This window comes from Caenorhabditis briggsae, assembly GCF_000004555.2.
Source record: "Caenorhabditis briggsae complete genome, chrII, whole genome shotgun sequence".
Classification (NCBI taxonomy): domain Eukaryota; kingdom Metazoa; phylum Nematoda; class Chromadorea; order Rhabditida; family Rhabditidae; genus Caenorhabditis; species Caenorhabditis briggsae.
The window spans coordinates 12271146-12286498 of NC_013486.2; the positions used below are offsets into that span (position 1 = coordinate 12271146).

Sequence of the window (15353 nt, forward strand, 5' to 3'; positions counted from 1 at the left end):
AGTATGGAAGATGGCGATGAAGTAGAAGAAGAAGAAGGATTGGATAGTAGTGATGAAGAAATTCCACTAGAAGATGAAGAAAATCTCGTGAAGTTTCATCTGAATCCTGAAATTGAGGAGATAGAAGGGTCGACAGATGAATCGGATGAGTGTACAGAGACGGAGGATTCTGAAGATTCTGAAGAAGATTCGTTGGAATCATCAGAGGAAGAGAATGAGACGTCAGAGAGGTCCGAGGAAGAATATGAAGACGGAAAGAAGACAAAGGAGCAGCGAGAACTGGACGAACAAAATGCATATATTGAGGAGCGGATTCGACGAACCTACGCCAGTCTCCGCCAACATCAGATGCAACTCGAAGCTCGTCGTGCCCACTGTTATATTGAATAGACAGTATATGTAAGCCATGACCGTTATTTTCAGGGCCTGTTAGAACTCACATAGACTCTAAAATCGTCTTGGAAGTATCCATCTGCCATCTGCTCTCTATAATATTTTTGGAAACCTTTCTCCAGTTCCTTCTTTGATTTTTCTCTCCTTTCCGGCATCCTGGACATTCTGTACTCTTTAATTTTCTCCTGATCATCATCTTCCACAAAATCAGGAAGTTCTGTTGGTGGAATAACCTGATCGTGTTCTTCAACCAAGTTCTTTAGCATTTCCTGCTCTTCATGAATCTTGTCAAACGTCCTCCATGAAACTGTATCTATTGGTCTCTGTACTCGGGTGGAAATCAGATGCCAGAAGATGATGACGTGGCAAATATGAAGAAGTGCAGAAGACCACCACGTGGATGGGTAGACATTCCAGCAGAGTTCGATAGCCAGAAGTAGGGGAACTTTCCAGAAGAATTGTTTCCATGGGATTTTAGAAATAGAGTTAACATGAGGATAATCACAGAATAGCAAAAATGGAAGCTGATGAAAGTACCAACTGTAGAACTGATAATGAAGGGATCTAGAGAATGCGATTCCGATGAGATTGGATGTGCAGAAAGCGTAGAAGGTGTCAGTGGGGCCGGTGCTGGTGAGGATTCCATCGAAAGCTCGGAGGTAGAGGGATAGTCGCAGACCGTTGAGACGTCTGAAATATGAAAAGCGTATTTCAGTGTAATTGACGAATATTAACCTGGTTAAAAAATTGGAGCTGTGGAAGAAACAAAAACTACAGTAACCAAAAAATTAAGGGATTTTTAGTTATTTTTTCTTCGCTTTTTGGAACATTTTTAGACCTTTCCAGGTTTTTCAGCGTCCGTAACCTAAAAAATGTTTCTTTTTTTTTGATTTCTGTGCAATTTCTGTTAACTTTTTACTATCAAAAACTTTAATTTTTCAATTTTTTGGGGAAAATAACAGAAAACTTGACGAAAAAAAATCGAGGATGTATTTCGAAAAATTCTATAAAAATGTCAAAAAAGAGTTTTTGATTTTTTGAGCACGAACTAGGAATTTTGGGAATTGAAATATAGCATTTCGAGGTCGAAAGATGGCATTTCAGACGTCAAAATTGTGATTTTTGGGATCTAGAACAGGCCCTGATACTGAAAATTTGACCGACGAAATATCAGTAGGTGTAAAAAACATATAAGGGTCTTGCCAAAAAGTAACAAAAAATATCAGTAGATGTTTACCACTGGTATCGGGGACTGGATCTAGAATAGAAGCCAAAACTACTTTTTTTTTTGGAATTTTCGATGCAAAAATCACAAAAACTTTTGAGGGGAAACTCAATTTTTCTTCGATTTTTCGCGAAATTTTTAGACCTTTTCAGGGTTTTCAGCCATTTTCAAAGATTCTTTTTCGAGTTTTCTGGTTTTTTTTATTGTCAGAACTTCGACAGAACGTTGTTTGAATTACTGAAGATTACTGTAGAAACCTAATTTATTTTTGTAGTTTTTTTTTGCAACACAATCACGTCACACGGTGAATAAATCACGAAATGTGCACAGCTGGTTTTTGTTGACGCGTTTCTCGGGCATCGGCAAAAAAACCAAAATTCAAAAAGTTCAAAAGGACATAATTTGTTCGTGAACCGACCTATTGAGGGATTTGAGACTCTAGGCATCACTTTTTCCCTCAATTCTCCCCTTTCTAGGTCATTCCACGACAATCCACGCCAAAAGTTTCCCGCCATAAATAACACGCAGAATAAACAAGCAAACTATTTTGGAAAAAAAAATGAAATTTTTTTTTATTTTCACACAAATCTACAGTAATCTGACTGCTTCTGAACCTATCTCCTCCCTCATTTTTGATTTTTTCAGAGAAAAGTTTATATAGAAATGTTCCCTAGAAAATTCTGCACAAAGGTTACCTAATTAAAAAAAAATATACGATCAGTGGTATTCGAACAGGTCAGCAAAAACCTCAAAAAATTGAATTTTTCAGTTGATTTTCTGAAAAATGTATCTCCTCATTCATTTCTCAACCAAATCAGACGTTTTTAGGCTCATTTTGTGTGTTTTCCTCACCTTCATAATTGTTACCTATTTTGAAATCAAAAGTTTCGACCTAGAATTTTTAAATGGCGAAAAAGCTAATTTTCCACTATATCGAGAAAAGCGCCAAGAAATCAGAAAAAAAAATCAAATTTCGCAAATTATTCACCGTGCGTCAAAATGCAGATAAATTTTGCTTGCAAAAAAAACTACAAAATACAAGGTTTTCTACAGTAATCTACAGTAATCAAGAACACCATCCCATCATATTTCAGACAAAAAAATCGGGAAAGTCGAGAAATAATCTTCAAAATTTGCTGAAAAACCTAAAAAGGTCTAAAAATTTTGCACACAATTGAAGGAAAAAATCAATTTATTTTCTCGATTTTTGAGTCCGTTATCACTATCAAAAACTTTGATTACCCGACTTTTTTGGGTGCAAAATAACTGAAATCTCGACGAAAAGCAGTAAAAAACGATGTATTAGGTTACGGTAGTTATCGTTGTGAGACCTTCAGCTCGGTTTTTTGTACGAAAAAAAAGATACCTGAACCACATATAGTAAGCGAAAATTGCTAAAAAGGTGATGTGTCCAACAAGAAGAGCCATATGGAATCGTTTATCCAAGAATAGATCTTCAGGCAGAAATCTCCAATTTACGGTCCATTTGAACATGAAAACTCGTCCCAAATCGAATGATCTTTGCACATATGACTTCCAATCATGCAACAAGAATGGGCCTCCAACATAAAGTTGAATCAACGCACAAAGTGATAAATATCCCATTGTTGGCATAAAATAGTTGTTAAGGATGAGAGTGAAGAACAATGCGGGTGCGAAGAGAAGCACATTCATCTTGATGGAAACTGCGAAACTGAAAACATTCGAATTTGCTTTGAAATTTATAATTTGAGGCTCCTAGACGTTTCAGAACCCGACATTTCAAAGCCCGACGGTTCAGAACTACGACGTTTCAGAACTTGGCATAACAAAACCAGAAGATTCAGAACTACGACTTTTCAGAACCCGAAATTTCAGAGCACGACGTTTCAAAACCCGACGGTTGAGAACCCAATGTTTCAGACTTTTCTGCATTTTTGCCTATCGGTTTTTGCACACCAAATGAGTATTGCACATTTCAATTTGTCGTTTTCTGCTTTTTTATTTGTTATCATCTACCGTACTCCAAATAATGATAGGCTCACTCCCTCATATCCTGATGCCAGTGGTTTTTTGTCAGGTTTTTTCCAGGTAAAAACCAGATTCACTTTCACGCACTGAGCCTCTACGCGGCGAAAGGGATCAACAGACGAAAAGTCTGGCTAATTAGTACATTTTTACAGTTTCCTATGAGTAATAATTTTTCACATGTTTCATTAGAAAACAAATTGTTCGACTAAGAAAAGTCCAAATTGTCGTTTTCGTCGAAATACCTATGCAGTACCCTGGCTTACATTTCGTTTAGTTTTCTATTTTCCTCTAAATTATGGTGTCTAGCTTTTGTGACATTTTTTGACACACTTTTTCTGATATTTCTTCAACCAAATTTTTAGTATCAGGGCCTGCATTTGGTGTGCAAAAACTACTAGGAAAAATTGCAGAAAAGTTCGGAAACGTCCAGGAGCCGGAATTGTATGAAGGCTAACCTGTAGAATACACAGCCAACAATCCATTTCTGATGCAAAAACCGGTCCATCGCCACGTAGAATAGCATCATTGCAAGTGGATCGTTGAAGAGGCGAAGCATGAAAATCGAATGGATACGGTAGCCAGTTACAGTAACAAAGAGCAAGACGATCGGGGGAATACGTTTGGTTTTCTTGAGAATTCGGAACACCATATAGACATTGAACAAATAAAACACTTGGAATATATGTTGAGCCAACCGAATATTCTTTCCAGAACTTGTCAGAAAATAGAGGATACGGTAGGTGAAAAGATGACCGCCCGGGTAGACGATTGGTCCCGTATCTCCGCCAATTCGTGTATAATTTAGAATTCCCTTATTCGTATAACATTCCACTTGTTGCATATAAGTGCTCCAATCGATTTCGGTGTCTGAATAAAGTTAAAAAATGGTCTGGAGCTCACATTATTCTGGTACAAAAATCGGAGCTACAGTAATCTAAATAAATGTTTATTTCTCGTTTTCACTGCTTATCGCCGAGTTTTCAGTTATTTTCCCCAATAAAGTGGGAAAATTAAAGTTTTTAATAGTAATAAAAGTGCCCAAGAATCGAGAAAAAAATTGATTTCTTCGATTTTTTTTGCAAAATTTTTAGACCTTTTTTTGCTTTTCAAGTCAAAAATAGAGCTTTTTTTAGGGGTCGAAATTGGAGTTATCGGATAGCTAAATAGAAATTTCTAGGTAGAAAAATGGCATTTCAGACGTCAAAACTGCGAATTTTGGGGTCAAGAATAGGCATTTTCGAGGAGAAATTCATTTATTTTTGAATTCAAAACAATTTTTTTTGGAAATTCGAAGTTAAAATCGCAAAACTTTCGAGAGAAAGATTTTTTTCTTTGATTTTTAGCAAAATTTGTTGACCTTTATAGATTTTTCAGAAATTTTTAAAGGTTTTTTTTTCGATTTTTCCGGTTTTTTGGCTGAAATTTGATGGGATGATGTTTTGGATTACTGTAGAATACTGTAGAAAACCTTGTATTTTGAAATTTTTTTTGCAAGCAAAGTTTATCTGCATTTTGACGTGATTGTGTTTGCACAAAAAATAGAAAAAGAAATCAGGTTTTTACCAGAGATGGAATGACTTTTTTGAGAAACGGAATCCGGAATCCGGAATAAGATCATTTTCTCGGAATCCGGAATCCGGAATGAAAAAAGGCCGAAATCCGGAATACGGAAATCAGAAATGTTGAGTTCTCCTAACGGGCAGAAAAGTTCTAAAAATACATGTTATGCTATACTTTTGCATTTTTAGTCGCTGAAGTTCAAAAAAGTCAGAGAATCCTTGCAAATTAACAAATATGCTTGAAATCCGGAATAAAAAAAATTTTTCGGAATACGGAATCCGGACAAATGAAAAATGCCCGGAATCCGGAATCCGGACATCTCTGGTTTCTACAGTAATCTACAGTAATCAAAACACCGTTCCATCAAATTGCAGAACAAAAAAAAATTCGGAAACATCGAAAAAGAATCTTCGAAAATAGCTGGAAAAGGTCTAAAAAATTCCCGAAACATCGAAGAAAAATAAATTTTTTCTCTCGAAATTCTGGCTCCAGAATCTAATAGAAAATGCTAAAAAATTCCATTTTTGAGCTCAAAAATCTTCAGAATAATTAACCGTTCTTACATTTCACTTTAAGAATCACAAGATGTGAAAGAACCGCTTCGACGATCATCAAAATCGCAGACATCGCATTAAACCCGGCATTGTTGACCGAGAAGAGGCCTAGTATTACACGAGAGGCAAGCTCTCGCATTATTCTGAAACACGTTATATATGCTAGAAGACATTGTCGGTAATTTTCAAAAATATTTTTTTTGTTGCAGACAACTCCTATATTTCAATTTTAATTGAATAATAACAAAAATAGTTTATTAGAAAAACATAATAAATTAACGACGATAACGATACTTCTTGAACATGAACCACAGCTGAAAGACGCCATTCTGGAACTGACACTTGTATCCGTTCTTGTGAAGAGTCTCCCATTCGCGATTTACAACTTTGAACGCAATATCTTCGTATGGAGGTCCTGACTTGAAGCGTATGATGGCAAAGTCCTTATCGTCGCATGGGGTGATGGTGAACGTTGGTGTTTGAGTGACATCCAGTAGATCCGGATAGAAGATCTGAAAAAAATGAACTTTTGGAATCTGATGATCCTTTAAAAATCCACTTACATTAAACTTGTATCCCTGCACAATCTTTGGCGGCGGATTGTCCTGATCGTAGTGAGTCTGATTGTACTTGTTCCAGTCGAAACCAGTTTGGACGCGGTTCAAATATGTCGGTTTACGCGGACGATACTTGTCGGACCACAAATGTTTCTGGGTCTCAAGCTGCTCTTCCACAGAGAACATTGATTCATCTCCCTCCATTCCTTGACGAGCAATAGCCAACATTCTGGAGTCAGGAGCAGAAGAAGCTTCAGCAGAAGACGTTGGAACTTCTCCACGATTTCTACTCCGTTTCGCCATCAAGCTCTCCATGTCCGATTGAGCGTCAACCACTTCGATTCCAGGCATAGTGTCGTCGAAACTGTTATACGGTGGACTGAATGATCCTAAACGGTATAGTTCTAGAGTGACGTCTTCCAACTGATCCTCAGTCAGAGCTCTCCATTTTCTCTCCCTTTCTTGCTCATCAAGTTCTGGATCATCCAACGATTTCACATCAATCTTCCTTCTAACCTTCTTCGACAGCTTCTCATCGTCATCGTCATCCTCTTCTTCATCTTCTTCACTTTTGATTCTTTTAACTTGAGGAGTCTCCATCATTATTGGCATATTCTCCGTGGCTGACTGAATGTCTCGTCTATTATCTTCACGAATTCTTAGCAGCTGGTTACGCATGACTTTATTGTGATTCTCACGAAGTCGTTTCCGAGAGAGGAAAGATTTACACTGATGCTCCATGTCCAGCCAGAATTCTTTGTTGCTTTGATCTCGCAGTCTGCCGGCAATTTTAATTTCCAAAGCTTCGAGTTGGCTGATAGACTGATCCTGAAAAAAGGGAGATTATTATTTAAATTAGATTTTTAAATGAGGTTATTGGCGTCATCCTACTTCTACGTGGGTGACCTGAATTTCAGCGAGTTAACGTGGCTCATACGACGCAGCAGACTACTCAGTTTCAGCCAAACTAAAAGAGAACTAGAAGAGAAATATGGAGCTTCAAAATACGATCGCCGACGAGCCACATCTCGTAGGACCGGCTCTTCCTCCGCCAAGTGTTAAGAATTCGGAAATTCTTGATGCAAATCATGTTGAATATGAGATCGTGAACGGTATTCCTTGCTATCAACCGGATCATGTCATCGACGGACAAGTCAAAGTAAGGTTTCAAGAATGCAGAGGTTCCAATCTAGGTCTGTTTTATAACCTCCAAAACTTCCAAAGACATCGGAAACTTGTCAGCCAAGGTCCAGACTCCTAGCAATGGTCAGACTGGTCGAAAATCAACCAGGCTCTGAAATGAAAAATTTGACCGACAGAATATCATTAGGTAAAAGCGCATAAGGGTTTTCCCATATTGAAACAACTTTAAAAGAATCCTCAAAACTCCGGAAATCTTTTTAAAAAGTCCAAAAACTGAGAATTTTCAAACTTCTGAAAGTTAACAAATTTCGGAAATCCCAATAAATCAAAATTTCCGAAAAACTAAAATTCAAAAAAGAAAAAATTTCAAAACTCCAAAATTTTCAGAAATTTCAACAATTCCGAAAATCCAAAAAATAGAAAATTCTAGGTTTTCGAAAGGATTGGCTTCAATGACAAAGTTGGCGGCACCTTTTTGGGATTGGGAGCCGACGACAAAGAACTGGTTATCCGTGTGGCCCCTATCGATACGATTCCTCATGTCGTTCGCGCCGAAGCGGGATTCTTGTGCAAAGTGGAAACCGAACTCCAGGATTGGCGTCACTTCTCTCAGGTCCATAAGATTTTTATGACCGATGACGCGTTTCATATGACACTCTACTTCCGCGGAGGACCGACTCTGGAGCAGTGTTTTGAGCTTCGCAACAAGTTCACATTCGGAACAGTCGGTCGTCTGTCATCAGATGTGTTGAATGTAGGTGTTCATCTGGATTTCTCAGACTTTTATCACATTTTATGAAATCAATTTCAGATCATTCGCTGTGCTCACAAACACGGATCTCTTCTCCGTAATGTTGATTTGGACTGTTTCCACTACGACGCCGCCAGTCGTCACCTTTTCATGGCGGATATTTCTTCTCTTGTGAAGAACGTTACTACGGAAAATGGATCTCCAACGGCTACTTATTCTGGAACTTTGGACTACGCACCACTCGCTCATCATTCTAATGGAAACGTTGGTGCTCGCCAGGATCTTGAATCGTGGTTCTATCAAATGTGCCATTTGGCTATTGGAGACTTGCCATGGAAAGCATTACGTCGTTCGGAAGCTGGAGAGAGAAAAAGGAGTTTCGCACTAGCAAGGAATTCCTTGAGTTGCCAAAAGTGTTCCACGAAATCGCTGAAATTGTATTCTCCGAAGATCATTCGGTTAGCGAGGAGGAATACACAAAACTGTCCGAGTTGACAGAACAAATCTACAAAGACGTCGGAGGAATCATCGACTACGAGGAGAATATGGACTTTGAGCGTGAGCCAACTCCGGATGAGATCCCTCGTTTTGTGATGTGTCGTGATGATGAGATACCAACGATTCCGGAGGAAGAAGAGCCCGTAGAAGAAGAAGACAGTGCTAATTAGAGAATGGATACAGTGAATTTCTCTCTTTTTGTAGTAGAATAAAATTTTTATATTTAAAACTGCTCACCTTAAATGACTCAATAACATCTTTATCAAGTATGGAATGAACTTCGCCTCTCCGTTGTGAATTCTTCTTTTTCATCTCGTCTTCAACCACTTGCGTCACATCATTCCACCATACTTCGTGTCTCTCCCGTCCATCCAGTTCTCGATAAGTACTGATATCCTCTAGCAAATCCTCGAAATCATCTATAGATTTACATGTAGTTCGAATGTATTCAATAGGATTCACGAGCTCAAAATCAGGACTAGCAGTTGGGCTAAAATTTTCTCCTGCGTATCGAATATAGCGAGAAAGCAGATCGATGGCTTTGGCCCTTCCCTGATCAATACGAATTCGGGTTCTCTCTTTGACTTGGTCCAGTTGAAATTCGCGTTCCTTTGAATCGGTTTTCTGACTAGCACGTAGATCTGCATCTCGTTTCATCATTTCCATATCCTCCTTGACAGCGGCTCGTGAATCACGAATGCGCTTGAATTCTGCAGCTTCAGTTAGATTTTTTCGAATTCTCTGGCTCGCTCTGAAAATTTTCTTTTTTTTTCTAGATTTTGAAAGGATTTTATCAACTTACTCTTTAGTTATTTGATCCTGCGTTAGTCCACTTCTTCCTTCTTTCTCCAACTTTTTGCCCCAAACGAATGTTGTAGTGAGCTTCGTGTCGTTGAACGGATTGTTGAGATTTGTATAATTGAGTTCAGGTGGAATCAAAGTGTCCTCTGCTTCTGCCGCTCTTCTTTTTTCATCTTTCTGCATCTTTTTTGCCATTCGACGAGCCTTCTTTTCCTCGGGCGTCTCTTTTGCCTTCATTTCTTCTTTTTGACGACGTAGTTGAGCCTTTTTGAGTTGTCTTTGCTCTTCAAGATTTTTCTGAAATCGGGAAACGATCAAATTTATTGAACAATAAAAAAACTTACATCAAATCTTCTCTCCTCATCTGATGAATCTGCCGATGAAGACCTCGAAGGAGAACGACGTCTTTTTCTGCATCGTTATAAAAATGTTTTTAAATATAGACCAAAACTTACTTGTCCTTTTTATGTCTTTTCTGTTCTTTTCCCTTGGCTTCAAATCTTCGCTCATCATCAGAATCTGTCGTTGAAGACCTCGAGCGCGAACGATGTCGTTTTCTGAAAGAATACCGTTTTCAAAAACTTGTTCTCAAATAATAATTAAAACTTACCGGTCTTTTTTATGTTTTTTGTGTTCTCTTCCCATAGCTGACACAGAATATTTTGTAGAAATAAGAAGGGGAAAATGTATTCGAAAATCGGCAAATAGGCCCGTTGTCGTCAGGTGTGCTGTTTTTGGTGCGCACACCGCGCCAGCAAATTGCGGAAATCGGAAAAAAATAAAGAAATAAAAATAATTTTCAGAATTTCACAAGAAAGCGAAAACAGAACAAATAAAAGACATTTTTTTACAAACAACATAAAAAGAAAATTTTAATTTAAAGAGTTCATCTATGATGAAAGATGCATTGGATTAAAAGCCATAGTTCGGGTAACAATTTACTTATTCTGTGGCTGAAACAAAATGAACAAGAAGCTCGAATATCTGAGAACCAGTATTCAATTGAAATTCCATTTCAAAAAACAATCGCAAACTTTCCCAGGCTCCGGTAGTAAATAAATTTCCAATATTTGTTTGACTATTGATGACACCGCTAATCGGAAAAGTGCACAATGTTAATCGCTATCAAACAACTAACAAAAATCAATCTAACTCTTCAGTTTCTTCTTTAGTTCTATCCCTAATAGCGACATTCTTCGACTATTTGTGTTATTCGGCACAAAAATCTCAAGTGGGTATCCCCATTTCACACCTCGACCTAAAATTGCTACACTAAAATTGTTACAGTTGAACGAAGATGTTTTTACTACTACAGATTCTATATATTTTACTGTTTTTGAATCTAGCAGATACGAGTGATGACGAGTATAGACTGTTGAAGGATTTGAGAGAAGGGTGAGAAGGGAGGTCCCACAACGACAACTACAGTAACCTAAAATATTATTATTTTCAGGACTTATTTTCTGGTTTTGAACTAATTTTCGCAAATTTGTCAGTTTTTTATCCCAAAAAAATGTTGGAAACTTAAAGGGGGACTCCACCAAAAATTTTTATTGCATTAAAATGTGTTAACATTTATCTGTTAACATTTTCCTAATATTATTGCGAAAAAATTCAAAAGAAATCCGAAATCCCCAAAAAACGCTGTTGAAAATGAAAAAAATTCAAAAAAGGTGCCGCCGGGGGACGAGGATTTGAATTCCCGCGCAGTGAGAAACCTAGGCCACGGCGCCTGACAGCATTATTTTCAAGTGGCCGACAGTGTTTTTTAATGTTTTTTACCTGTCGGAGATAAAAGCGAGAAAAATCCTGAAAATTTGTACGGTAAGAAAGTCGCGCCGCTCGCGTGGCCTAGGGGTCTCACTGAAAATCCTCGTCCCTCGGCGGCACCTTTTTTGGATTTTTTTCCTTTTCAACGGCGTTTTTTGGGGATTTCGGATTTTCTTCGAATTTTTTCGCAATAATATTCTGAAAATAGATAAATTTTAACACATTTTGATGCAATAAAAATTTTTGGTTTTTTTTTTACTTTTTTGCAAACACAATCTCTTTTGCCTGCATTTTGATTTTGTTTGCAAAAAACCACAAAATACAATATTTTCTACAGTAATCTACAGCAAAACAACGTTCCATCAAATTTCAGTCAATAAATTCGAAAAAAAACCGAAGAAGAAGAAGCTTTAAAAATAGCTGAAAACTCTAAAAAGGTCAACAAATTTTGCAAAAAAAATCTGAGAAAAAATCAATTTTCTTCTCGAAAATCCAAAAAAATTCTCTCGAAATTCGAAAACAGAGAAAATAAATCCGGAAATTTTAAATATTTTTTGGTTACTGTAGTTTTCGTTGTGGGACCTTCGCCGACATCTCCGGGTTTTTTGTACCAGCATAATTCAGATACGATCCAATGGAGCGTCCAGTTTCTGATCATATGAAACCTGTAAACGTAAAACTCCGTTTGATTCTTCAGCAACTAGTAGACGTTGATGAGAAAAATCAAGTGATAACTCTGGTAGTGTGGACACAGTATACGTGGAACGACTACAAAATGAAATGGTCTCCAGAAGAGTACGGTAACATCACAAGTCTTCAGATTCCGTTTGGAACACTTTGGAAACCAGATATTCTGTTGTTTAATAGTGCAAATGAACATTTTGATTCAAGTTTTCCGGTGAATATGGTAGTTTCCAATGATGGGAATGTCCTGTTTGCGCCACCAGGTTTTCGAAGTTTTTTTTTCAAATTCTGAATTGTTTTAATTTTTCAGGCATTATGCAGTTTTCATGCTCTCTTTCAATGACCTGGTTCCCATATGATGAACAAGTTTGTTATCTGAAAGTAGGTGTTAAAAAAAGTATAACTGTATTTCCTTTAATAGAAGAAACCTCAAACTTTGAGCTCAATTATATCGATTCCTGAGAAAGATATCAAAACTTTGTCAACTGATAAAATGTTTTTGATATTATGATAAGCAATTTGTTAGCTGATCACTCTTTTATATCTTTCAAAGGAACCGAGATATACAAGCTCAAAGTTAAGTTGGCTTCTATTAAAGAAAAAATTTTTCACAAAATGATCGGAGCCCTGGAAGAGAGTTGCCGGCGACCGAAGTCCCACAGCGACAACTACAGTAACCTAAAAATTTTTATTTTTAATTTCAGAGTTATTTTCTTGTTTTTCACTGCCTTTTGTCAATTGTTCTGTGTTTTTTCCACTAAAAAGAAACATTTGAAAATTTTTTGGTCGAAAAATTTAGCGATTTTTCGAGAGAAAAACTTATTTTTCTTCAACTTTTTGTGAAAAAATTTAGACCTTTTTGATTTTTCCAGCTATTTTCAAAGACTCTTTTCCGATTCTTCCGAATTTTTTTGTCTGATATTTGATGGAACGTTGTTTTGATTACTGTAGATTACTGTAGATTACTGTAGAAACCTAACTTTCTTTTTATTTTTTCTGTAAACACAAACACGTCAAAATGCGGATAAGTTTTGCTTGCAGAAAAAAACTACAAACTACAAGATTTTCTACAGTAATCTACAGTAATCTTCCGTCCAGAAAACCATCTGTCAAATTTCAGACAACAAAATTCGGAAATAGCAGAAAAGAATCAACAAAATAGCTGAAAACCCTAAAAAGGTCTGAAAATTTTGCAAAAAAAGCGAAGTACCCAATTTTTTCACATTTTCTGAATTTTTTTCCCTATTTTTACTATCAAAAACTTCAATTTTCCAATTTTTTTGGGGGAAAATAACTGAAAACTCGACGAAAATCAGTGAGAATTGAGAAAATGAATACGGAAAAATTTTAGGTTACTGTAGTTTTCGTTGTCGGACCTTCCTCCAAAAGCTCCGATTTTTTCAAAAAACGAATTAAGTTTTCAACTTCAAATTCAAATTTCAGTTCGGATCCTGGACATATGGCAAGAAACTAGACCTTCGGATAGACGATGCTGATCTTCCAGAGGGTCATAAAATGGATCTACAGTACTATGTCCCCAATGGAGAATTCGATTTGATCTCTACTCCAGCATTTAGAAAATCGACGACTTTTCTAGATGAGACATACGTGGAGTTGTATTTTCATATGCATCTGAAACGAAGGACAATGTATTATGGACTCAACTGGATCATTCCATCAATTTTAATTTCTTTGAGTAACATTCTAGGATTTACAATGCCCGTGGAGTGCGGCGAAAAAGTTACATTGCGTAAGGCTGATTTTTTGTTGTTGTAAAAGGATTACTGTAGTTTCAGAAATCACCAATTTCCTCTCTATTATGGTGTTCCTGGCAATGGTGTCTGAAGTAGCTCCGCCCACTTCTGAATCCATTCCAATCATTGCTGCATTCTTCTCATTTGCTATTGTGATTCTAGGAGTTTCGATTTGTGTCTCTCTTATCACTGTTAATATTTTCTATAGACATCCAAAGATGCATAGAATGGGAGATTGGGTATTTCAGAAGATTTTGACTGAAAAATGTTTTTTTTCTTTTTTCAGACCAGATACATTTTTCTAGAATGGCTCCCTTGGTTTCTTCTAATGAGCCGTCCGGATCACGTCTTCAGAAAACCTAAAAGAGAGAAAAAGAAAGAAGAAGAAGAAGATGAGGAATCGAATGCAGGAGGAAAAGAAGAAGAAAGCGAGTTGATCTCCCAAAAACAACAACGCCCACGTCTTCTAGTGAATAGCCAAATCGTAATGGATTCTACGATTCCATATCTAGAAGAAGTGATTGGTTATCTAAAAGTTTTTAAAGTAGGAGTTAATTTTGAATGATTTTAAAATTTTTCTTTTTTTGATTTCAGGCAAAATTAGATGATGATGAAGAAGAGGAAGAAGAGATTCTAAACTGGAGATTCATGGCAATGGTCATCGATCGGGCTTCCCTTTTTCTATTCACTGGATTGATATTTGGAACCACTTTTGTCATTTTTGCAGCTTGTCCTAATTTGTTTTCAGCAGATCAAATTATTGAAACGGAACCTGTTATTACTTGATTCAATTTTTTCAGGAAATAAATCCCGTTTTAATCGAGATTCTCATAAATTTTCACGATTCCCATACTTTCAATCGCAATGATCGCAATTCCGAGAATTCCAAAAAGTTCAGTAATAGTTCCAATAATTCCTAAGTTCCCATAAATTCCAGAGAATTACGAGAATTCCGAGAATTCCGAATAATCCCACCCTATAAACTCCGATAATAATTCCAATAATCGGAATTCCCAGATTTTTGAGACCGAAAAATAGTTTCGACCAGGTGTTCATCGGTCGGCATTCGTGATTTTGCCCGTTTTCCCACGCTCCCACAACTACCTCCGACACCCACGCCGCGTCTTAACCGATCAGACTGACAATACAGACTGACAAATCAAGGATGGACGGATGGATGGACGGATGGATGGACGGATGGATGGACGGATGGATGGACGGATGGATGGACGGATGGATGGACGGATGGATGGACGGATGGATGGACGGATGGATGGACGGATGGATGGACGGATGGATGGACGGATGAACGGGCGGGCGGACACGAACGCGGGCGGACACGAACGCGGGCGAACACGAACGCGGGCGGACACGAACGCGGGCGGACACGAACGCGGGCGGACACGAACGCGGGCGGACACGAACGCGGGCGGACACGAAAAACGACAAAACCCCTCGGTTCACTCGAACTTTTCCAGCCTCCGCTTCACACTCCTCAGAAAGAACCCGGGAACATCCCATGGTAGATCTCGGGGGCTTCCCTCACGAATCCAGAAAGACCACAGAGGGGCGCCTGGCACCTGCCCCCTACTACCCCTGCCACCACGTTAGTGGCGATGGAGATCATCGAGAGTCTTTCAGCGAAACATGATT

The 15353-nt window shown here is 37.8% G+C and overlaps 5 protein-coding genes across 5 annotated transcripts in view; 2 read left to right on the forward strand and 3 right to left on the reverse strand.

Moving 5' to 3' along the window:
• The window catches only part of CBG25688, a gene marked incomplete at both ends in the record, with an annotated part of 2166 nt that extends 1821 nt beyond the window's left edge, over positions 1-345 (reverse strand). The window contains one exon of the mRNA XM_045242781.1: positions 328-345. Within this exon, the coding sequence (XP_045100371.1) occupies positions 328-345 (18 nt within the window). The remainder of the gene's footprint in view (positions 1-327) is intronic.
• Positions 346-419: 74 nt separating this feature from the next.
• On the reverse strand, positions 420-5881 carry CBG20997 (the record flags this gene model as incomplete). Its single annotated transcript, XM_002631738.2, has 4 exons — positions 420-1083; positions 2985-3311; positions 4084-4495; positions 5752-5881. The coding sequence occupies 4 exons, from the start codon at positions 5879-5881 to the stop codon at positions 420-422; spliced, it is 1533 nt and encodes a 510-aa protein (XP_002631784.2).
• Positions 5882-6017: 136 nt separating this feature from the next.
• On the reverse strand, positions 6018-10137 carry Cbr-cacn-1 (the record flags this gene model as incomplete). Its single annotated transcript, XM_002631739.2, has 7 exons — positions 6018-6254; positions 6306-7127; positions 8929-9442; positions 9494-9789; positions 9837-9903; positions 9948-10049; positions 10103-10137. The coding sequence occupies 7 exons, from the start codon at positions 10135-10137 to the stop codon at positions 6018-6020; spliced, it is 2073 nt and encodes a 690-aa protein (XP_002631785.2).
• CBG20999 lies at positions 7291-8861 on the forward strand (the record flags this gene model as incomplete). Its single annotated transcript, XM_002631740.1, is given in 4 exon segments — positions 7291-7458; positions 7873-8196; positions 8254-8651; positions 8657-8861. Coding segments are annotated over 4 exon segments (1095 nt in total).
• Positions 10138-10810: 673 nt separating the features above from the next.
• On the forward strand, positions 10811-14471 carry Cbr-eat-2 (the record flags this gene model as incomplete). Its single annotated transcript, XM_002631741.1, has 7 exons — positions 10811-10887; positions 11887-12209; positions 12257-12327; positions 13390-13696; positions 13743-13939; positions 13987-14244; positions 14295-14471. Coding segments are annotated over 7 exons (1410 nt in total), but the record flags the coding sequence as incomplete, so codon positions are not given.
• Positions 14472-15353: the final 882 nt, after the last annotated feature.